This window comes from Grampus griseus, assembly GCF_964374135.1.
Source record: "Grampus griseus genome assembly, chromosome: 14".
NCBI lineage: Eukaryota > Metazoa > Chordata > Mammalia > Artiodactyla > Delphinidae > Grampus > Grampus griseus.
In genome coordinates, this window is record NC_139008.1 from 5,110,211 (window position 1) to 5,133,068 (window position 22,858).

Sequence of the window (22,858 nt, forward strand, 5' to 3'; positions counted from 1 at the left end):
TCAAAGAATGCGAAAGAGTGCAGAGGGAACAGTTCCGGTCTTGCATCCTCCTCCTGTCAGCTTCAGGCTCCGGCTCTACCCGCTGGCTTTCACGGCGTGGCCCACCTCCCGTTCCGGAGATGGGAAGAAGGGATCTGAAGGGCTGACATCATCTTCTCATAGAAGGTCACAGCACTGGTCTCCGACCAACGCCACCCAGGCCAGGCTGGGGGTGATCGCGGGTTGTGTGTGAGCAGCACAGTGGTCGGGATAACACATTTCTGTCCAAGCCTTTCTGTTCCTACTTGAATAGCTGCAGCTCTCTGGAGCGCATCGTATCTTGTTCAGATCGTCAGTGTAATTTCCGTAATTAAAACAACAAAGGGCTTTGAGTCCTGTCTGAGATGATGATTCTGTGAATAGTCTTTTGAGCTCTGATTTATGTTTAAAATTATTTCTCAGGTCTTTGGACAAAACTGGGCAGTGTCTCTTTAGTTGACTTAAAGTCATTTAACTCTTAACAATCCAAAGACCTGAAAAGGAGCACCTGTGTGTACCCACATGGAGGATGTCTATGAAGTATTATATATTTTTTAAAGCAGGTTGCACAGGAATATATTTATGACAACGTTAAAAAAAAAAGCTTCTATTTGTAGAGGTGTGTGTGTGTGTGTTTGTGTGTGTGTGTGTGTGTGTGTGAACAGACATGGAAAAATACCTATCAAATTCTCAACATTACTTCAGGGTGGGAAGAAGGAAAATTAACATTTTTCTTACACATCTATCTTGTCTGACTTGCATAGTGAGCAAATCATTCTGATAAAGTGCTTTTTAAGAGACCCAGAAGATCATGAGTTTCTTCAGGCCCAAGGCAGAAACCCTTACACAAAAGTTCAAAATGTAAAGATCTATTTGTTTTATAATGGAGAAGTCTTATATTTTGTTTTTTAACTTCATGACAGGTTAATTCCCAGCATATTTGTATTGTTAATCTTTTGTGAAACACAGATGATTATTACCTAATACTTGGTGTAGGAATTTTTAGATTTTGGAGAATGGAGCATTTAAAAAGAATATCATATCAGAATCAGCAACATAAAGTTATCAAAGACAGCTAGAAATTGTGTTTAAAGCCCAGGTCGGTTTCTACTCTTGTATTTTAAAAATTGGCAAAGATGTCAGAGTAACTGTTATCTTCCTGTGAGTTTCTTTAGGTTAAAGTTTTACTTAATTTAGAATCTTGTGAACTTTAGAACAAATAAAGTTGATAAATTTACTCACGTGGTTTGGATTTAATTCAGGTGCATAAACTCAAGGTAAAGAAAATTCTTGGAACCATTGACAACTGTTTCATTTTATTTTAAAAAGTAGCCATATTTTATGTAAAATTTCCATCTGGGGCAAACTTTTTTGCTTTATTTTTTTGTTGGTAGCACAGCGTAATAGCGTCTTTTAAACATTGCAGTATAATTGATTTACGGCATTGCGTTAGCTTCGCATGTGCGGCACAGTGACTAGTTACATATATTCTTTCAGACTATCTGTCCTTATAGCAGTAGGTCATTGCACGATGTCGAGTACATAGTGGCATAGTTTTAAGTTGGGCTTTAGAGTAGTTGTTTGCTAACTCAAAGTCGGACTTCCTGTGTTGGTTGAACACAGAATATCCTGCACGTCCAACTGGAAGCTCATCTAGTAAAGCACCCCCAATTAAATTTTATTTTTACTTATCGTCTAAGAGGAGACGTATGCCTGGGTCTCGGGTAGCCTGTGTTTCTGCAGTCAAACACGTGACATTCGTGAAGGCCGCATAAACAGCAGGAGCTGCCAGTGTGTTACGCTCCACACCATCCTGCCCTGCTGGCCAAGAGCCTGGGCCTTCCTGTCCCCAGCCTGTCAGTCTTCCTGAAGGAGCAGCTCCCATGAGAAACCACCAGCTCACTGCAATGAGCTAAGTGCACAGGGCACCCAGCCCGCGGCGTGGGCCTTGTGGTGGCTCACGTAGCTGGAGACCTGTGTGACGGTGGCCTTGAGGAGTACCCAGGTGGCAGCTGTGCACGAAAGGACCTCTGTAGGATTTGCCCAGTTTTAAAGTTAAAGTTACTCTCTGCTGAGAAACACCGAGGTGACTAAGTCATCCAGCCCTGAGAGTGTGGGTGTCCAGTGTTACAGGAGCCCAGTGTTCATATAACCCAGCTTACACAGAAGGTACGTGTGAGAGGGTTAGGAAGGACTGCTGTAGACCTGTGGGCTGGCTGTGTTGTGTGTCGGGGAAGAGAAGCATGATGGGGGCTGACTTGATAAGCAGGGGTCCAGACCCTGAGCAGAGTTGCGTCTTTGTGCCATGTCAGAGTCCTCTTGCCTTAATCCTCTACCTGTATCTCTGTGAGCTGCACCCCACCTTCAGGTGGTCAGTGGCAGAGTCTCTTCACAACCCACGTAGGGATTTTTCTTTTTAAACCTTCGTGGCTGCCAACGGCAGGGTGGTGCTCTTAAGTGGCCTCTCCTCAGCTTTACCAGTGTGAGCCACGTTCCTTAATCCTTCTGAGCCTGTTTCTTCTATGAAATGGGGATAATCTTGCCCTGAAGTGTTCTGGTCAAGATTACAGAAGGTAACGTGGGCCAAGCCCTAGAAGAGTATTCTGTAACTTTCGGTTGTTTGTTGCTCTTTTGATCAGGAATTCAGGGTCTCTGGGAGACCCTAAGTGGTAACGTAAATAGAAGAGAGGATGGTTTGGGAAGTGTCTCCAGCCACACTGAGGCGTTTCCATGAGAGCAGTCCTGGAGATGGGTACACTCTCATTCCAGGGGAAGCAGAGAACAAGTGGTGATGCTTCCTTGTGACTCGGGATGGGAAGCTGTTTAGAACCCCTTCCCTCTGTGAACACACGCTTCCTGTGTCTGGCGGCTCTGCTCACGCGGCTGGGTCCCACTGACAGCTGAGGCCACCTCGAGCGCGCTGCCAGCCAAGGGGGACGGGGCCAGGGCTTTAGAGCCCTTCAGGGCTGGATCGCTTGGCAGCTTTGCCACTAGACCTGTTTTTCAACTTGAAGGAAGAATATACTGGGTATGTTTGTATTTCCTGACCCAAACCAGCCATTGACGTCAAGAGTTACCTCTGCCATTAAATAGTTACACCTTTGCGTTTTCCTATTCTTTAGCTTGGCATGTTATTGGCCTTCAGAGAGTGTTTATTTTTACTAATTTTGAATTGAATTATATCATCATTTAGAATCTGGATAACACTTCAGTGTTTTGAAAACATTTCATATTTTAAAAAATTTTATTCTTATAAAAACCGTATGAGTTAACCCTTACAGGTTAGGCCCCCCCTTTTTCTGACAAGGAAAAACGAGGCTCTGATGTGTGAATTGACTTAGCCCGAAGTCACACAGTTCTTAGCAGTGGAGCCAAGACTCGTTCCCAGGCCTCTGACTTTGTCCAGTGCTTTTGCCACTGTACTCTGGTGACGGGATGTTTGGGGTAGAGGGAGGGAGCAGGTTTAGAAGAAATTCTCTCAGTCACACCATTGTTTTCCTCCTCATTACCCCTGGTTTTCAGGTAATGAGAAGCACTTCCTCCTTCTCTGAGAGCAACAGTTGAATTGTGTAAGAGTTTCACAATGTCGTTTATAACGAGAGCCGCAGGTCTTTTGCAGGTATAACTTTTCATCTTTTATCTAAGCTTCTCCTTTCCTGTATCTGAAGACCTGCAGGAAACATGTGTGAGGAGAGAGGCGAGGAGGGAGGCAGCTGGGTGGTCCTGGAGTGGCTCTAGTGGCCTGAGTGGAAGGTGCCAGGGGCTCTGCAGGTGCCCTGCTGGCCTCGCCCTGCTGCCCCGCCACAGATGACACTCACATGCCCCGGCCGGAATGCTGGCACTCAGCTTTTAATTCTGGTCCTAGGACACAGGTGTTGGGGAGGTTGAGAATGATCTGTTGGGGCTTCCCTGGTGGCGCAGTGGTTAAGATCCGCCTGCCAATGCAGGGGACACGGGTTCGAGCCCTGGTCCGGGAGGATCCCACATGCCGCGGAGCCACTAAGCCCGTGTGCCACAACTACTGAGCCTGCGCTCTAGAGCCCGCGAGCCACCCTACTGAGCCAGTTTGCCATAACTACTGAAGCCCACGCACCTAGAGCCTGTGCTGTGCAACAAGAGAAGTCACTGCAGTAAGAAGCCTGTGCACCACAACGAAGAGTAGCCCCCGCTTGCCACAACTAGAGAAAAGCCCGCGTGCAGCAACGAAGACACCACACAGCCATAAATAAATAAATACATAAATCAATGGAAGGATCTGTTTGCAGGGGCTCCAGAAATTCTGGTTGGAGGTGCTCAGGGCCTCTGCGGCAGGACCCGCAGGGCCGCACGGGTGCAGCTCTTGGTCCAGAGGGTCAGGCTGCCTTAGAGCCTTGTATTCTCCTGCCCACATGTGGCCCCCGTCCATTTCTCCCTTCACTCCAAAAGACAGGGACCACATCTCTCCTTGAGATGGGAAGTTTCTACAGGCACACCTCGTTTTATCACGCTTCGCAGATGCTGCGGTTTTTTATAAATCAAGGGCCTGTGGCAGCCCTTTGCTGAGCAGGTCTGTCGGCGCATTTTTCCAACAGCGTTTGCTCACTTCCTGTCTCTGTGTCACATTGTGGTAATTCTCGCAATATTTCAGACCTTTTCATTGTTATTATGTTTGTGATGATGATCTGTGATCAGTGATCTTTGATGTTACTTATTATAATTATTTCGGCATTTTTTAAGCAATAAAGTATTTTTTTAATTAAGGTTTGTACAATGTTTTTTCTTTCTTGGACATAATGCTCTTGCACACTCAGTAGACTGCAGTGTAGTGTAAACATCACTTTTCTATGCACTAGGAAAGCAAAAAATTCATGTGACTCGTTTTATTGCGAGATATGCTTTATTGCTGTGGTCTGGGACCAAACCCGCAGTATCTCCCACGTGTGCCTGTATACTGTCTATAACAGTAGGCGTGTCCCGAGGTTTTCCCCAGATGCCTCCACAGGCCTGATGTCTTCTGGATGGTGCGCCGTGAAAACACGGCTTGTAAACATAGTGTAAAGAAGAATTGAGCACATCTAACTGGAAATTGAGATCAGCACGTTTATTGAGGAGCAGCTGCACGCACGGCACCGTGCTCTGACTGGTAATAACGGATTGTTGGTGGTGGTTATTGATGGTGAAAGGCGGAAATACTGACCCTGGCAGAGTCACTTCAGTTCTCTGTGCCTCAGTTTCCTTTTCTATAAACGGGGAACATAATAGTGCCCACCTCAAAGGCTTGTCGTGAAGATTAAGTGAGTTAATACGTGTCAGGTGCTTAGAGAAACACCTTGTGCAAAGTGCTTGGCTCACATTAGCCATTATTGTACGATTGGATCAGTGTCGTTGTACACACCAGGCTGTCGTTGAAGTACATCAGCCTTAGCTGTTGCTGTCCTCATTCTCATTATTATTACATTTCAGACATGTGAGCTTTGGAAATGAAAATCATCGAAAATAAGAATTTGATAAAGTTTTTGGTCTTCTACAGTCATATAAAGACAAACGTTTTAAATTTTGGACTATAGCAATCCAGCTTCTGATTACTTTTATTTGTGATTTAAAACTATAAATTAGGTATCCAATTCTATTTCAATTTAGTGGCTTTTTTATTCATGTGCCAATTGATAATTAAAAAGATTCTAAGGGGTAAAGGTGAAATCCAAAAAATGTAATCTGCTATTTTTATGGGAAGTTCCTTTAGAAAAAGTAGTTTTTACTTTGCAAATTAGGTGTTTCTGAAAATGAACTTGTTCTTAAATAAACTATGTAAGTAAGTTGTTTTCAGTGAGTCTCGAAAATACGCTCTTTGCCTCCCTCTTGGGGAGGTGGGTGGAGTTTGGAAGAAAGGAGAGTGACTTGGAAAGGGTCTCCTTATAACGCTCGCACAGCTTTGAAAAAGGAGCTAAAAACCAAACGTTTTCAATAATGTAGGTTATTTTCGGGTGCTTGAAGTTGTAACTTTATTCTTCTTTACTTACATTAAAGAGACTACTACTAGACTACTACTCAGGTAATGCAAGTTATTTTAAAAACTTCAGACAATTTAGCCAATTTAGAATTCTTTCTTGGTAACTCTAAAAATACTAGGAAATGAGCCATAAATCTGGTATTAATGCAGAACAAGGTATGGATATGGTCAGTATTTAACCTTAGCAGTCAGAGTGATGTACAAAAAAATCTGATCATCTCCATTCTTTAAGTAATTAGGAATATGGTATTAGTCTTTATCTGTGAAAAAGGATTTTAAAACACGAATTATTAAGCAGGGAGCTCAGTACACTAACTGATTACTCAAGAAAGCCTTTAGCCATAGCAATGTCATGTCACATCATCCTGGGTGTTGATTCTCCTTGTTCTCGTGTTCACTTCACTCTTTCTGTTTTCAGTGATTTAGCCCTGCGGAACTGTTTTCTTACCTCGGACTTAAATGTGAAAGTGGGAGATTATGGAATAGGATTCAGCAGGTACAAGGTAAGCCAAAGGTTTAAGGGTCCTCTCCTTGACCTGATTTAATTTCATGCTCATGAAGTGGTCATATCACGAAATGCCATGCCTTTTTGGAAAGCGGGGTAAATTATTGCTACCTGTATAATAAAATACACATCATATAAATATTTCTGTTACATGTTCAGTAAAATTTCAGCTCAAATTCGGTAAGCTTGGGATTTGGATTTTAAAACTCTGTTATAATTATATCCCCAAAGAAAATAAATGAAGTATTTGAGATTTTTATTCGTGTGTGTTTGTGTAGCCCAGCTGAGTGAGGTGCCATAATGTGGGGCAAAAAAACATCACGCAAATGTAAGGCAGTTCTTTGTCTACATGGTAGCTCTAGCGTCTTGAGCGCTTGCTGTATACCACCCAGGCACTATGAAGTACTTGCCTGCACGAGCTCATGTAATCCTCACTGTAAAGGGAGGTAGGTGTGTCTTCCTGATCTTAACGGATCAGGAAGACGGCTCAGTATGTTTTGTTGCTTGCCCAGAGTCACAGAGCTGGTAAGTGGTTGAACGTGGACTCAGCCGGTCTGTCTGATTGGAAAGCCTGCGCTCTTACTCATTAACCGCCCCACTTCCCTGTTCAGGGATACGGCCCAGCATATTTTACAAGATGTTTTGCTCAGAGTCTGTGTTCTGTGCATCAGACACGGCGTACCTTCCTTTTCCAGGAAGGATGACTGAGCAAACGTTCATGGCTCAGAGACCAGCTCATGAGGCCCAGGAGGCTTCAGGGAAACCCTCACCCACCTTCTGCCCAGAAAGTCGGTCTCGTGCCGCCTTCTTTTTCTGACATGTTTTTTGGGGGTGGAGTTTGTGTTTTCTGAGAATGACCTGGAATTAAATCATTGAGCTCACTAAAAGTGTTATAAAATTCAAAATTCTGTATGCTTCCTAACAAAACAGGAGGATTATATTGAAACAGATGATAAAAAATTTTTCCCTCTGCGATGGACTGCTCCAGAATTAGTAACCAGCTTTCAAGACAGACTACTAACTGCAGATCAAACTAAGTATAGTAATATCTGGTATGTATTGATTTATCATTCTGTTAGGCTTTTGTTGTTAGCAAAGTCCTGACTTCTTTCTTCTCAAGTACTTTCTTAAGGGAAAGTAATTGAATAAGACGGAGGAACACCAGAGTGCCTGATGGTGTGGAAAAAAAAACAATTTATTGACATCATAGCAATTATCACAGTTGCCATGATGCTGTTAACTTTTCTCTTACCCATTTGACAGTAATAATCTCCGTAAAAGCAGGAACCAAGGCTATTTTCTTTGCCTACCACAAGGCCTGGCTTATAATAGATGTTTAGTAAATATTTGTTGAAGTGAATGAAGAAACAGAAAGGTTTGGACCATTATGTAATACTGAGATGTATGTCAGTTTAATGGAAGTTGAAAAAATGTACCTGAGTCTTTAGCAATTTCTATTACAGCTTCCTTAATTTACGTCTACACTTTTTTGTGTTATTGTCCTGCTTTTTCTACTTTCTTTTTCTCTTCTTGCCTTCTTTTGATTTTTTTTAAACTGTTTTTTCCTCTTAGCTTGGGAGCTGTATACTCTATTCCTATACTTTTATTGGTTACCCTAGAAATTATAACGTGTATACTTCACTTAACTTAGTCTAACAGTAGTTCTCATCTTGGCCCTGTTTCTGAGCCATACAAGGACCCCAGGCTACTTTAACGTACTGTAACTTGGTTTAGTTTTACTCTACACACACACATGCAATTATATGTCATTATTGTTGGGTATGATTTTTTTCTTTTAACCCCACAAGACATTACTATTTTTTTTTTAGCATCAGTGTTTGTTTAGGTGTATCCACGTAATCAAATCACTTTGCTGTTTTGTTTTGTTTTTTTTTTTAAATCTCAGACCTTCCATCTGGGATCAGTCTCCTTTTGTCTGAAGTATGTCCTTCAGAATTTCCTTCAGTGAGGTTCGACTGGTAATAGATTCTCAGGTCTTTCTCCGTAGGTCTGAGTGTACCTTTACTTCGTCCTCGTTCTTGAAGTGTATTTTTACTTGATGACAGTTATCTTCTCTCAGCATATTGAAGATCTCACTCCACTGGCTTCTGGCTCCCATTGTTGCTCTTGAGAAGTCAGCTGTAAATCTCCCTAAGCTCTTTGGAGGTGACGTGACGTTTTCCTCTCTGGCTGCTTTTAAGCTCTCCTCTTTGTCGTTTGGTTTTTGTAGCTTCACTATAATGTGTATCGGTGTGGATTTGTTTGTTTTTCTGCTTGGGATTTTTTTGGCTTTTCATATCTTAGGTTGGTGTTCACAGCCCTTATTTACCCTTCAAATACTGCCTTTGCCCCGTTTTTTCTCCTTTTGGAAGTCTGATTAGATGTGTGTTAGACCTTCTTGCTCTGTCTTCTGTCTCTTATCCTCTCTTTTATATATTCCATCTCTTTGACTCTCTGTGCCACACTCTGGATAATTTTTCAGACCTGTGCTCTATCCAGTAATTCTCTCTCTTTTTAAAATTCTCTCTTCAGCTGTGTCTACTCTTCTGTTAAATCTCTCTGTTGAATTCTGTAGTTCAGATATTGGCTTTTTGGTTTTAGGAGGTCTATTTGATTATGATCCACATCAGATAATTCCAGTATCTGAAGTCTTTGTGGATTTGATCTCGCTGGCTCTTGATGGTGGTTTGTTTCCTTGGGGACTTTTTTATGGTGAGGATCTTGGAAACCTAGAATTGAGAAACATTTCTCCAGAGAGGGTCCACATTTGCTTTTGTCAGGTACTTGGGTGTCCCGTCCTGTAAGGGACTACTCTAATCCAGGGCTTTATGTATCCAGCTCAAGATCTTTTAGAGCACTCAGATGGTGTGAGTTTGGGCTGTAAGTCCAGGTAAGGGCCAGCTCTGTGGTTACATCTTCTTTGGGACTACACTCCCCCGCCAACACACACACACGTTACTCACGCTCCCACACGTCCACTAATTCACAGGACCTCAGTGCCAAGGCAGCTTGCCTTCCAGGCCCCTGAGAAAGGCAGGGGGCAGGTTTATTCCCACTGTGAGGAGGTCTCTGTGAGACCCCTTACCTTGTGCAGGCCCAGGGCTTTGGCCTGTCCACCGCCACCATCACCCCCACTGGTACACCACAGACACAGAGGCGCAAGTTCTGTGCTTCAGCAGATGCTGCAGTCAAAGGTGGTTTTAGTGTTCTGCTTAGTTCAGTAAGCTCTAGATTTTGTCCAGGTAATTCCCTGCTATCTTATCTGCTGTTTGTTGTGTTTAAGAAGTTGCTTTTCACGCTTCATTCATATTTTTACTATTCTTGCAGGGTGATTGGCCTGAAAACTTCCCAGAGACAGTTTCCCTTGTTTCTGACGGGTTGAGCAGCCTCTGGTGGCAGGGCTGGCAGTGGCGCCAGCTTCCATGAGAGGCAGGGACCAAACTGCCCTGTGCCAGGGGTGAATGAGAGGGTCCTCTCTCAGTGAGTTTGGTGGAAGAGGGGATAAGAGCTACAGGACGTTTTTCTTCCCAGAAGAAAGAGGCTTGCTGGTCCTCAGGGAGACACAGGCCAGTGCGAGGCAAAGAGCTGGAGAGAAGGGAATGCTGGCGGTGGCCAATGGCACTTGTCCCCGAGGAGACTGGGCGGGAAAGACTAGGGAATAGAGAGCTGCAGGGCAGGGTGGGCACATGTCTCCTCTTTCTATGTGGCCTGTGCCAGGAGAAAGGGATGCTCAAGGAAGATGCTAGGAGTCGGGGGAGTGGGGAGTTGAGAAGAAAACCCATGCTTCACGGTCTCTGAAGAACTGGGGAGGGGATTGGTTTGGGAACAGGCCTTGCTGGGAGAGAGAAAGGTAGTTACATCGGGGATTTGGAGAAAATAAGGCAGGTAGAGGTCACACCAGGCCCAGGGTCAAACCAGGCTTCATGCTGATAACACTCATTTTGCCCCTAATCATAGGCCACCTGTGTGGTCTTTAGCATTTCATGTAAACTTCTTATTTTCCTCAGTCAAATAAATTGTTAATTCCCTAAAGTCGTTGAAAGTTTAAGACAGTGTCTTAAACTTCTTTGTATCCAAAACAGCCCTCTTAAACTTCAAACAGCCCTCTGCCCCTAGCAGTTCTGTGCCAGGGAAACTTCTCCCGTCTTGAATTGGATTGGGAGATTTGGGTCCTTCCCTTTCCTTTGGTTGAAATGCCCTCTCCACTTAGATACTGAATATGTTGATTTTTCTCACTGATTTGTGAGATTAGTATAAGAGAGTTTAACTCATACGTTATATTGTACTCTACCACGTCAGATAGTCAACTTATTTACTCAAGTACGGCTCATTATTCACACAAGCATTCTGGTGGGTATAGTCACGGAAACCATCAATAGCCAAACCTGGCTGGACGTCAGAACCATGAGGGAGCTTTTAAAGATGCAGCCACACCTGCACCCACCAACGAAGAGTCCTCGGGGTGGGTGGGGCGGGGAGGGTCCTAAGTACCAGCATCCGGTCAGCCAGGTTTGGAAGCCGTTGCAGAAAATAGACTGTAATATGCGGCAGAAGTGGAGGTGGTGGGAACGAACGCAGGGATCACACAGAGGAAGTGGAGAGGAAGTGGAGAGGAAGTGTCCCTCTGGCTTCAGCCACAGAGGCCGTTTCCATGGGGACAGCACTGGCGCGCGGGCGAGTGGGCCGGGTACTGCGAAGGTTGGCCCTGCCCGTGGTGACGGCTGTGCACCTGGTGGTGGTGAGGGGCTCGGGCATGTGGCCGCTTCTGGCAGAGTAGTGGGGGGCGTCCTTCCGAAGAGCAACAAGCCCCAGATACTCAGGAATAGCTACAGCAAGAAATACATGGGGCGAACAGGGAAGGGTTGTTCGTGTCAAGATTTCCGACGTTTACTGCTGTCGTGAATGGGATGTTTTTTCCCCACCAAAAATCTCAGAATTCAGTGTATTTACCTTGTATCTAGCTGTGTTGCTGAACTCTTAAAAGTCATCGTGATGATCTTTCTAATTTCTTGAGTTTTAAGGTTGACGGTCGTATTCGCTTCTCCGTGTAATCATGCCTCTTAGCTCCATCTCATGTTTTTTTTGCATTGGCCGAAATTCCTAAAGTAATATATTCCGTTAGTAAATCTGAGGAGGTATTCTTGTGGTCCTCATTTTAGTGGAAATGCCTGCTTTTAAAATCATGTTAGAGAGCGATCTTCAGTAACCGTGTCAGTAGACACCTTGTGCTTGAAATTACTGGTGACTGTACAAGTAAAAATGTAGGTGTTAAAACTTCGACATCCGAAGAGGGAAAGAAATAACCGTGTTCTTTGTTCTGCAGGTCCCTGGGTGTGACACTTTGGGAGCTTTTTGAGAATGCCACTCAGCCTTATTCCAACCTTTCCAACTTAGAGGTTCTCAACCAGGTCATTCGAGAGAGAGACACAAAACTCCCAAAGCCCCAGCTGGAGCAGCCTTACTCTGACAGATGGTGGGTAACTTCACGTCACGTTCTTTTCAGAAGATGAGGAAATCCTGTCTGCATGGGTCTTAGTTATGTATTCTCTAATTTTGAACAGTAAATGTTATGAAAAGCAATCGTTTGTATATTATTCATGACTGATCTTAGAATTAACATCCTTTTTTTAATGTAATGCTATTTTTAGAACATGTGTAGAACAAGCAGGAATTGATGTGTTACCTGCAGTAAGAAAGACGTTAAGTCTGAGCTCATTAGGAAAGTCAATTCTAAGGGCGTTTCCTGTTGTGGACTTATTTTTAAATGAGGCAGTTTGTTCAAGTGATAACCCGACGTGCAAGAAGAGAGACGGGTGGCATAGACATGATCATATTTAAATTGGCACATGAGGCTCATTTGCATAATGTATGTTGACATTTGCAAAACAAATTTACTTCTTATGATGCTCCAGACCAGTTCTTACTCGGTTTCCAATTAGGATCGGGCTCACCTGTGTCAAGGCCTCTGTCTGCGTCACCCTGTGCCCGGCTGATGTTGCCCCTGGAGCTCGGTGCCCCTCTGTGTGGGCGTTGCTCAGCCCCCCTACTTGCTAGAACTAACTCACCCAGAATAACTGGACATTCACGCTGTAAACTTAATACCATGACATCGTCTTTGTCTTCCCTTCCACTCACGGCAACAGTTTAAGATGCTGGCCGCATTCAGCCAGCCCTTCGAGGACCAGCTCCTGGTTGCCGCCGTCTCTGGGCTTCTTTCTCTACTCTTGCCCTCCACCCTCAGCTCCTTTCATGACCCGAGGAAACCATGTGCTGCAGGAGATCATGGTGACACTTTTTATTGGGGGAATAATTAGAGATTAGTCACAACAGCATCTGTCTGTGTGAATTCTTGCAAAATAAAGTGAGTAAATCTCAGAACATTAGATACGTGCATCCTTTACTAAGCAGAATACCTACGGCAGTTGTGTTAAGAGGAGAGCGTTTTAGAACTGGTTCTAAATTCGGTGGCTAAGTCTCTGGAAAACGCCAGAAGAACAGATGACAAAGCAAAAGAATTGCAGTGACACTGTGCAGTGTCCTGAGGACACAGAAATCTGTCTCCATCCCTTTCACGCTGATATCACCGTGAGCTGAACCCCTTCAGGTGGTCGGCAGTGATTAAAGTGTCGAGGCTTCCGGGGTGTTGAGTTGGCCCAGGGGTCCTTGTGAGGTCTTTCCTTATTTTAAAACAATTTATCATCTGTCCACTAATCACCTGTCTGTGTTGCTCAGGTATGAAGTCTTACAGTTCTGCTGGCTGTCACCAGACAAGAGGCCGGCGGCCGAGGATGTGCACAGACTGCTCACCTACCTGCGGATGCAAAGCCAGAGGGACCCGGAAGTCGACTTTGAGCAGCAGTGGAATGCACTCAAGCCAAACACAAACAGCAGAGATGCTGCAAGTAACGCCGCCTTCCCCATCCTCGACCACTTCGCCAGGGACCGGCTCGGTCGTGAGATGGAGGAGGTCCTCACCGTGACCGAAACCAGCCAGGGCCTGAGCTTCGAGTACGTCTGGGAGGCGGCCAAGCACGACCCCTTCGAGGAGCGCGGCCGGGGCCCCCCGGACGAAGCCGTGTCCTACACCGGCATCTTCTTTGCCACCGAAGCGTTTGAGAGTCCGCTCTCAGATCCCGGGCCCGGGAAGCAAGATGACAGTGGCCAGGACGTCCCCCTGCGGGCCCCCGGAGTAGTGCCCGTCTTTGATGCCCACAACCTTTCCGTCGGAAGCGACTATTACATCCAATTAGAAGAAAAAAGCGGTAGCAACTTGGAGCTGGATTACCCACCTGCACTGCTCACAACAGAAATGGATAATCCAGAAAGGGTCGGTGACACAGCATCCCAGCCTCTGACCCGCAGGAATGTCGAATTAGAGGAGTCCAGCACAGATGAGGATTTCTTCCAGAACACTACAGACCCCAAGGATGCCAGGGTACCCGAGGATGTGCATGTTACCAAGGGCCCCGAGAGCCCTTTCGACAGTATATTTAATGATCTTGACAAATCAGAGGCTTTGCCCAGTCACCAAAAAATATTTGACTTAATGGAACTAAATGGAGTCCAAGCTGACTTTAAGCCGACCACCTTAAGCTCCAGTTTGGATGACCCCAGAGAGTCGGTAATCACGCACCACTTGAAGAAAGAAAAGCCCCGTAAGCTTTTTGACTGCGAGCCTCTTTGCTCATCGGAAAACCTCGTGCATCAAGATGGTTTCGATCAGTTGGATGATGAAGAATTGTCAGAAAACTTTTTATTTCTTCAAGAGAAGAACTTACTGAAAGACTCCTTGTCCAGCAAAGAACATATAAATGATCTTCAAACAGAACTTAGAAATGCTGGTTTTCCTGAAACCATATTAGAAAGTCCGAGTAGGAACTCTCTAGATGCTGAGTTTAAGTTGGCTGAAAATAAACCAGGCTCTTCTTTGCTGCAGGAAAACGTCAGCGCGCAGGGCAGAGGCCCGGGCGTGGCGCCCAAGGACGGCACTTGGGACGCGGCCTCGCCGCCTTGCCCGAAGGCGCAGGTACCTCCTACCTCGCTCGAAACAGAGGGGCCGCCTCACGATGTCGCTCCAGGTGTGCCCCTGAAGCAGGGCGGAGCTAAGCCCACGTGTTTGGATGTCGGTGTCCGTGAAGACGGTGTCTGCCGAGAGGTAAACCCAGACTCCACGCCCGCCCCGGTGGACACACCTCCCACCGGCGACAGGTCCCGAGACCTGACTCCCCAGAGGGAGGGGGCCTTGAGACTGACCCAGAGCGACTCAGGCCTTGTCCACAGCACTTTGGCCAGTAAGGTGAGTATAGGGAACAGCCTTCCAGAACTGAGGCAGAGCTTACAAAGTCAACCACCTTTGGAAGACCACTGCCGTCGAGGCCTGCCCGAGAGGGCCTTAGAGGCCGCGGATGCTCTGAGTCAGCTGGGCTGTAAAGATGCTGCTGCAGAGGAGCGGGGCTTGGTGTCTGCCCTCTCCTTGGACTCTGCCAGTCAGGACAGCCTTCTAGAGGACAGCTTGTCGACGCCCATCCCGACTTCGGAGCAGTCCGTGGAGACCCCAGGCTCCCTGGACTCGGTGGATGTCCGTGAGGTTTTACTGGGCTCCTTAGGCCCTCACACGCCACAGAGACTCTTGCCCCCCGATAAGCCTGCGGACAGTGGCTACGAGACGGAGAACCTGGAGTCCCCCGAGTGGACGCTGCACCCGGCCCCCGACGGCGCCATAGCCCCCGACGCAGGCTCGGCGGGCGACGGCGTTCGCGGGGGGCCACCTCCCAACCCCATCATCGTCGTCTCAGACGCAGCCGACGGCCACAGGGGTGCAGAGATCACCTCGCAGACTTCTGCCCCTGGCTGCCAGGGCTCGTACCGAGACTCCGCTTACTTCTCAGACAATGATTCTGAGCCCGATAAGAAGTCGGACGGGGTCCCGGGAGCCTCGGCCTCGGCCTTGGGAGCAGACCAGCCCCTGCCTGAGCCAGGCACCCCAGAGCAGAGTCCCAGCCCCCCGGACGGCTGCCTGGAAACCAGCAGCAGCCAGCCTGGCCAAAGGTGTCCCCCTGCTCGGCAGAGCGCCAGTCACCTGGAATCGAGAGAAGCGGCAGAACCAGCACCCGCTGGCGCTTCCAGGCAGATGCATCCCCCCGATGACGGTGAGGCCGGCAGCCCCTCAAGTCTGCTGAACTCGGAGCTCAGCAGCGGGGATGACCTCGAGGCCCAGGAGGAGCCCCCCTGCACGCTGGCTTCCACCGGAACCAACACCAACGAACTCCTGGCGTTTGCAGATGCCCCCCTCTGCTCTGGCAGCCCAGCAGCCCCGATGGCGGAGAAGGCCTTGCGCGGCCACTCCGAGGGCCCCAAGCTGAAGGAGCCAGACGTCGAAGGGAAGTACCTGGGGAAACTCGGCGTGCCAGGGGTGCTCGACCTCACCGAGGACGGAATCGACGCGGACGAGGAGGACGAGAACAGCGACGACTCGGACGAGGACCTCCGGGCCTTCACCCTGCACAGCCTCAGCTCCGAGTCGGAGGACGAGGCGGAGCACATAGTGCCTGTGGTCCTCAGCCGTGAGGACGGCCGCCACCTGCGGAGCCTGCTGAAGCCCTCAGCCTCCGCGGACCAGCCGCCCGACGACTGGAAGAAAGAGAAGAAGGCGGTGACGTTTTTCGATGACGTCACAGTCTATCTCTTTGACCAGGTATCTGTTGTCTGTCACCTCCAGGTTGTCCTGCTAGAGAATTCCAGAACGTGTTAGGGGAACGAGCGTGCTTATTTTTTCTGATTGCCGTTTCGAGGCCACGGATTGTTTTGTGATAACTCAGGAAAAGGAATTTGGGGTTGGCTACAGTGTCAGTTCCAAGAACACGCAGAAATGGGGTTTGCACAGGGAACTCCTGTTACATTACAGGAAGAAGATCTGCATGCCCTTCCTGGGTGTCCTGGCAGAGTCCTGCTGAAGTCGCTAACCCTTTCCAGACCAGATTTTTATACTCTGACAGTCGGCAGTAATGCCCAGCGTGCAGGTGCTGCTTGAACTGTCCGAGGCTCACGTGTAGCCCTGGAGACACCGACCAGCAGCCCTGCCTGTGGAGTGGGGACGGGGACGGGGCAGCAGGACAGAGTGTGTGGCCCTCCCGGCCAGGGGCTGGCCCTGCCCTTCCTGCGGTTGCGCAGGCTGCCCGCTGTCGCCACTCAGGGGGCCAGCCTTCGGCCTCTTTAAAAATGAGGCAGCCTACAGTTCAAGCTTTTTTTTTTTTTTTAAATGTTCTTTGTTGACTAGTCTTCGTAGCCCTTGAATTTGCTTCTTGAATCAGCTGGATTGTAAGTGAAACGCCCGTTCTGGAAGGCGTGGGAGTCCTTGTTGGTTTCTTCTTGGACCTGCTTGCCCTCCCTTTGTGTTTAGTCCTTGGAACCGAGACCCTGGTATCTCAGCCTCTCGTTGAGCATTGGGCCTCTTGGGCCCCACACCTGAGGCTCTGCCCACACCCATGGGGGTCCTGGGTGCCGCCCCGCCTCTCCCCTGGGAGCTGGGTCTGCTTTCAGTTGCTCGTTACTTTACGCGTTGTCGCTTCTGTGTGTTCTCTTTCTACAGTGTCGCTCAAAAAACTTTGAACTGTGGCGTGTGGGGCAGGGAGGGTAGAGGTAGTTAAGTGTTTGGGAAAAGAAAAAGTAGACTCCCGGCCCCAACCTCAGTTCACCAGATCTGTGAGAGGGGCCGGGAGGCTTATACACATCCCAGCTTCAGAACCTGAGGGCTCAGGGAGCCTAGGAAACTGGTTTGCCATTTTTTTAACTGAGAGTGGAAGAGAGAAGGGATCACATGGCCCCAGATTTTGTGTTTTGTTACCAGTCGTTCGAATTCACGTAGCCCTTTCTTCACCTTCTCTGTGAACTTGAATTGTACCGAGACTTCACCACAGAGCAGACGATCTGTAGGTGGGATAGAAAGAGTTACAAAGTGTGTGCCGTGAGCAGTGGTGGGTGAGGGCTGGGGAAGATGTCTGGGGGTCTAGTTGCAGCAGAGGGATGAACTCAGCTCCCGTGGAAGCCCCCGCCTGGGCTACAGAAGGGCTGCACTCTTGTGACGACTTTGTGGGGGGGGTGGTGTTTTGGTGGCTTCAGAAGACAGGGCAGGATGGCGTGAGATCGAGATTCAAGGCATGAGAACGAAGGTACAGAAATCAAGTGTAAGACATGCTTAGTAGACGTGAGATTTGAGAGGCTTAGTGTCGTAGAGAAAGTTGGGAAGTGGGTGAAGCCCTGAAAGTCTTCCTTTCTGTGATCTCTAGTAGTTTTCTCATGCGCTCCACGCAGCGTCCTTGGAGTAGCAGCCCCCGGCTGGCTCAGGCTGACGGCTGGTAGATTTTCTCCTGCTCTTACTGTGAAGTAGCTTCAGTACCTTAGCTCCAGAGTTTTAACTGAGCACTCCTGGGTTTTGGCAGTTCTGTGTCTTGGTTATTTCACTGTTGGTTCAGCAGATGCTTGGCGAACACTTACTGCATGTAAAGCAACTTTCTCGTGAAATCACGGCACAGTGAGTGAGCGGTCTGGGTGCCGGCACTTCACGCTCAGGGTCTCCTTAGCTTCCCCACACATCGGTGGTCTCCCATGTGCCTCTCGTGGGCCCTAAGTGAGCCTGGGGGGGTGTTTGACCCTCAGCTCTCACACTGCCCCTTCCGGACGCACAGTGTTCTCAAGGCCAGAACGGTGGACAGTGATGCTTGCTTACAATTAACGGGACGCATGGCTGCCCTCCAGCCTGTCACAGGGCAGATAAGCTCTGAGCTCAGGCTCATGCGTCGCAGTGCTGGTCATTGTAACGACGGGGCCGGGGCTCGGCAGTGTGGCCTTGGAGCCGTGTAGAGCCATGCTCGGGACACCTGCGTCGTAGTCTTACAGCCAGGAGCCCCCAGAGATGTGAGGTGGACTGCCTGTCCTGGGGCACATGGGGAGCCTGGGGGCCTGTGTGCTGCTTTTCTATATTCACAAAAATATTCTACTGGGATTTTGATGGGAGTTGCATAAAATCCATAAATCAGTTTGGGGGAGAATTGACATTTTTACTATGTTGAGGCTTTCAACTCATGAGCACAGTACGTCTCTCCATTTATTCAGTTCTTCTTAGTGTTTTGTAGTTTTCAGCAGACAGATCCTCTGCGTGTTTTGTTAGATTTATACCTAAGTATTTCATTTCTTGGGGAGCTAATTTAAAAGGTAATTTTAAAATTTTGGTTTCCATTTGCTCCTTGCCAGTATATAGAAACGTGATTGACTTTTTTCTAAATTAATTAATTATTTTTTTATTTTTGGCTGTGTTGGGTCTTCATTGCTGCATGCGGGCTTTCTCTAGTTGCGGTGAGCAGGGGCTACTCTTAGATGCGGTGTGCGGTCTTCTCATTGTGGTGGCTTCTCTTGTTGCAGAGCACGGGTTCTAGGCACACGGGCTTCAGTAGTTGTGGCTTGCGGGCTCTAGAGCGCAGGCTCAGTAGTTGTGGCACATGGGCCTAGTTGTTCCGCGGCATGTGGGATCTTCCCGGACCAGGGCTCGAACCTGTATCCCCTGCATTGGCAGGCGGATTCTTAACCACTGAGCCACCAGGGAAGTCCCTCAACACATTTTCTGATTTTCCTTGAGACTTTTCCTTTGACCCACAGATTATTTATAAAAAATATTGTTTAATTTCCAAGGGTTGGAGATTTTTTTTTTTTTTTACCTTTCTGCTACTGATTTCTAGTGTAATTCCATTTTGGTCAGAGAACATATTTTGTAGGGTTTCAACTCCTTTAAATGTGCTGTTTTGCTGTAGAGCCAGGATATGGTCTATCTTGGTGAATGTTCCATGGGCACCTGAAAGAGTGTGTATTTTGTTTCTGGTGGGTGGATTGCTCTATAAATGTCAGATGCAGTTGGTTGTTCATTTCTTCTGTATTGTTGCTGATCTTTCTGTCTACTTGTTCTGTCTATTACTGAGAGAGAAGTGTTGAAGTCTCTGGCTATAATTATGGGTTTGTCTGTTTCTCTTTTCATTTCTGTCAGTTTTTGCTTCATCTGTTTTGTAGTTCTGTTAGCTTCATACACATTTAAGATTATTATATCTTCTTGGTGAATTGACCTTTTGTCATTATATGATGTCATTCTTTATTCCTTTCTCTGATATTCATAAAGCTACTGTAGCTTTCTTTTGAGTAGTATTTGTATGATGTCTCTTTTTTCATCCTTATACGTACCTGCATCCCTGTACTTGATAGTAGTTTCTTGTGGAAAGCACACAGGTGGTTTTTAAAATCTATTCTGAAACTTTTCGTCTTTTAATTGGTATTTTATGCCACTTACATTTAATAGAATTATTTGTATTTGGATTTAGGTGCACCATTTTATTCAGTGTTTCTGTTTGTTCCTCTGGTTGTTATTTCTTTTCTTCCTCTTTTTGCTTTCTTTTGAGTAATTTGAACAATTTTTAGAATTACCTTTTATCTATGCATTTCTTACTATATGTCTTCTCTTAGTGTAGTTTTTGGAGTGGTTCTTGGGATTACAATGTACATACTTAACTTTTCACCGCCTCCTTAGAATCAGTGTTTTACCATTTCAAGTGGAATATAAGAACCCCTGTACCCTGTGGGCCCTTCATCCCCCCCTACCCCTTTTCTTCAGGTTATCTGATGTGTCATATGTTTATTCATCAAAAACCCCATCACACAGTGCTCTATGCTTTACTTCTAGTCATCAAACATGTTTTAAGAAACTGAAGAGGAGAGGAATAGGATTATATTCACTCAGATAGTTACTACTGTTCTTTTTTCATTTCTGATGTTCCAGGTTCCTTTTTATTATCATTTCCCTTCTGTTTGAAAAAGTTTGTGTGGCCTTTTTTTTTTTTTTTAACAAATTCTCTTAGCTTTTCTTCATCTGAGAGGGTCTATATTTTACACTCATTTCTTAAGGATATTTTCTCTGAACATAGATTTCTGAGGTGATAGTTCTTTTCTTTCAGCATTGTCCCTGGCTGCTTTCAGGAGTTTTTTTTCTTTGTCTTTGGTTTTCAGTAGTATGATTATGGATTTCTGGATTACGGGCATGGATTTCTTTGTATTTATCTCATTTTAAGTTTGCAAAGCTTCCTGAACCTGTAGTTTTATGTCTTTCACCAGATTTGAGAAGTTTTCAGCCATTGTTTCTTCTTTTCTTCTTCACCACACTCTGTCTCTCTGTTTCTGGGACTCCAGTGTTACACCTTTTGGTAATATCCTAGTATATGGGCCCTGAGGCTCTGTTCTTTTCTTTCCCTCCAGTGTTTGCTTTTGTTCAGATTGGATCATTTCTGTTGATCTGCTTCACATTAACTTATTCTGTCCTCTCTCATGTCCATCCTGCTATTGAGCCCACCCAGTGAGTTTTAAAATTTTGGTTATTGTATTTTTCTGTTCTGAAATTCATTATTTTTATCTATTCTTTTGCTGAGACTTGTCCATTCATTTCCAGTGTGTTTTCCCATACTTTGTAAGAGCATATTTATAATTGTTCTCAGGTAATTCCAACATCTAAGGACATCTTGGCATTGGCATCTGTTGATTGTTTTTTTCTCCTGGGAATTGAGGTTTTCCTTATTCTTTGTTTGCTGAGAAATTTTAGATTGTACCCTTATTATTTTATCCGATTCTGTGCCTTGTTTAGATTCTATGGATAATGTTGATATTTTCTTCTTAGAAGGCGTCGACCCAGTTGGGTTCAGGTCACAAGTTCCAACCAGCCTTCTGGGGATTGGGGTCCCTTTCAGAGCCTTTGTTGTGCCGTTTGAACCTGTCCTGTGCATGTGCCACCCCCTGGCCAGACTGGACCTTGGCAGTGGTCTTCCTGAAATTCAGTTCTCAACGCTTTGGTGTGCTGTTTAGGGTCAGATCTACCCTGAGCAGCTGGGGGTAAGCCAGGAGCTCATAAACAACCGATGGGATCCCTTTTTTGAGCTCCCCCTCCCTGGGCTGTCCAGTGTCTTGGCCACTCTCTTCTTGGTCCTCCAGCCAGAAGGCTGGGCTTTGGGTTACCACAGTACGCTGTGCAGCTGCGCAGTGGGAGGACAGAGAGGGAAAAGGCGTGTGGGTTCTCCAGGCAGAGAGGAAGCTCACCGCCCTCAGAATTACAGGTGCCTGCCACCCCTGCTGCTGTCACCCAGGATTGCTTGGGCTGGGAGCAAGAGAACAGGGGGAAAAAAGCAAACCCCTGGAATTTCCTCTCCTCTTTCTAAGCATCAGAAGACCCCCCCCTTCCTGCATCTGGAGCCAGGACCCAAGTGGCGGGGGTGGGGTTGGTTCACCGCTGGCTTGGTGTCCTTTGACTCCAGCGCTCTGCCCCAACCTGCCTGCTGCGTCTCCTCCTCCGAGGTCTCCCGTGGCCACTTTGTATGTCTGCCCAGGACTTAGACCCCGTTCCACGGGAGAGATGGGGCGCGGACTCCCGGCCCACCTTCCCCAGGGGTGGGAGGGACAGGTCACAAATGGTCAGCGAGGGCCCCTGCCCCAGGGCTCCTGAAAGCAGGCGCTGGCTGATGGGAACTTATGTTGGGCTTTTCAGGAGACCCCGACCAAAGAGCTGGGCCGCTGCGGAGGAGAGGCGTGCGGGCCGGGGCTGAGCAGCCCCACACCGTCGTCAGGCTCCCCCTACCCGAGCAGGTGCATGAATTCCGAAAGTTCCACTGATGAAGAAGGTATCTCATTGGCAGGTTTAAAAAGCAACTAAACTTGAGTGTGATGTGAGCTGTTTCTGAGGATAACTTCACGTGTCGCCCTGCGGGTGTGGGGTGGGCAGCTCTGCCGTCTGCACCCAGGGTGGTCTGTGCCCCTCTGAGCCCACCTGGACGCCTGCACTGCCCTCTCTGTTCCTCAAAACGAAGTCATGAAAGGAGAGTTACTTTTATGTCTTACTTCCAGGTGGAGGCTTTGAATGGGACGATGACTTCTCCCCGGACCCTTTTATGTCAAAGACAACGAGTCACCTCCTCCGCTCCAAACCTTCCCTTCAGACATCCAAGTACTTCTCCCCGCCGCCGCCGCCCCGGAGCACGGAGCCCAGCTGGCCTCACGGGGCGCCCTACTCCAGGTTCTCCATCACACCCGCCAGCATCGCCAGCTTCTCTCTCACGCACCTCACAGACTCGGACATGGAGCAGGGAGGTGAGCAGGGTGCGGAGCCAGGGCAGGGCCGGCTGCCCTGGAACGGGGTGCTCTCCCGGTGCTGGCAGACAGGGCTGTTCGAGTCTTTACGAAGAGCTCACAGCCTTGGCAGTGTGCTCCGGGGCCTCGGCCCCCACTTCCGGGCTCCGTCTCTGCCCTGCTGGGCCCTGTGGCCCTGGGGC

At 47.5% G+C, this 22,858-nt stretch overlaps 1 protein-coding gene across 1 annotated transcript in view; it reads left to right on the plus strand.

The window, feature by feature from the left end:
* Window positions 1-22,858, plus strand: part of LMTK2 (lemur tyrosine kinase 2) — an 81,090-nt gene that overhangs the window by 53,875 nt on the left and 4,357 nt on the right. Inside the window, exons 8-13 of the mRNA XM_082671105.1 lie at window positions 6,426-6,510; window positions 7,443-7,564; window positions 11,836-11,985; window positions 13,245-16,206; window positions 22,078-22,210; window positions 22,434-22,676. Coding sequence (XP_082527231.1) covers window positions 6,426-6,510; window positions 7,443-7,564; window positions 11,836-11,985; window positions 13,245-16,206; window positions 22,078-22,210; window positions 22,434-22,676 — 3,695 coding nt within the window. The remainder of the gene's footprint in view (window positions 1-6,425; window positions 6,511-7,442; window positions 7,565-11,835; window positions 11,986-13,244; window positions 16,207-22,077; window positions 22,211-22,433; window positions 22,677-22,858) is intronic.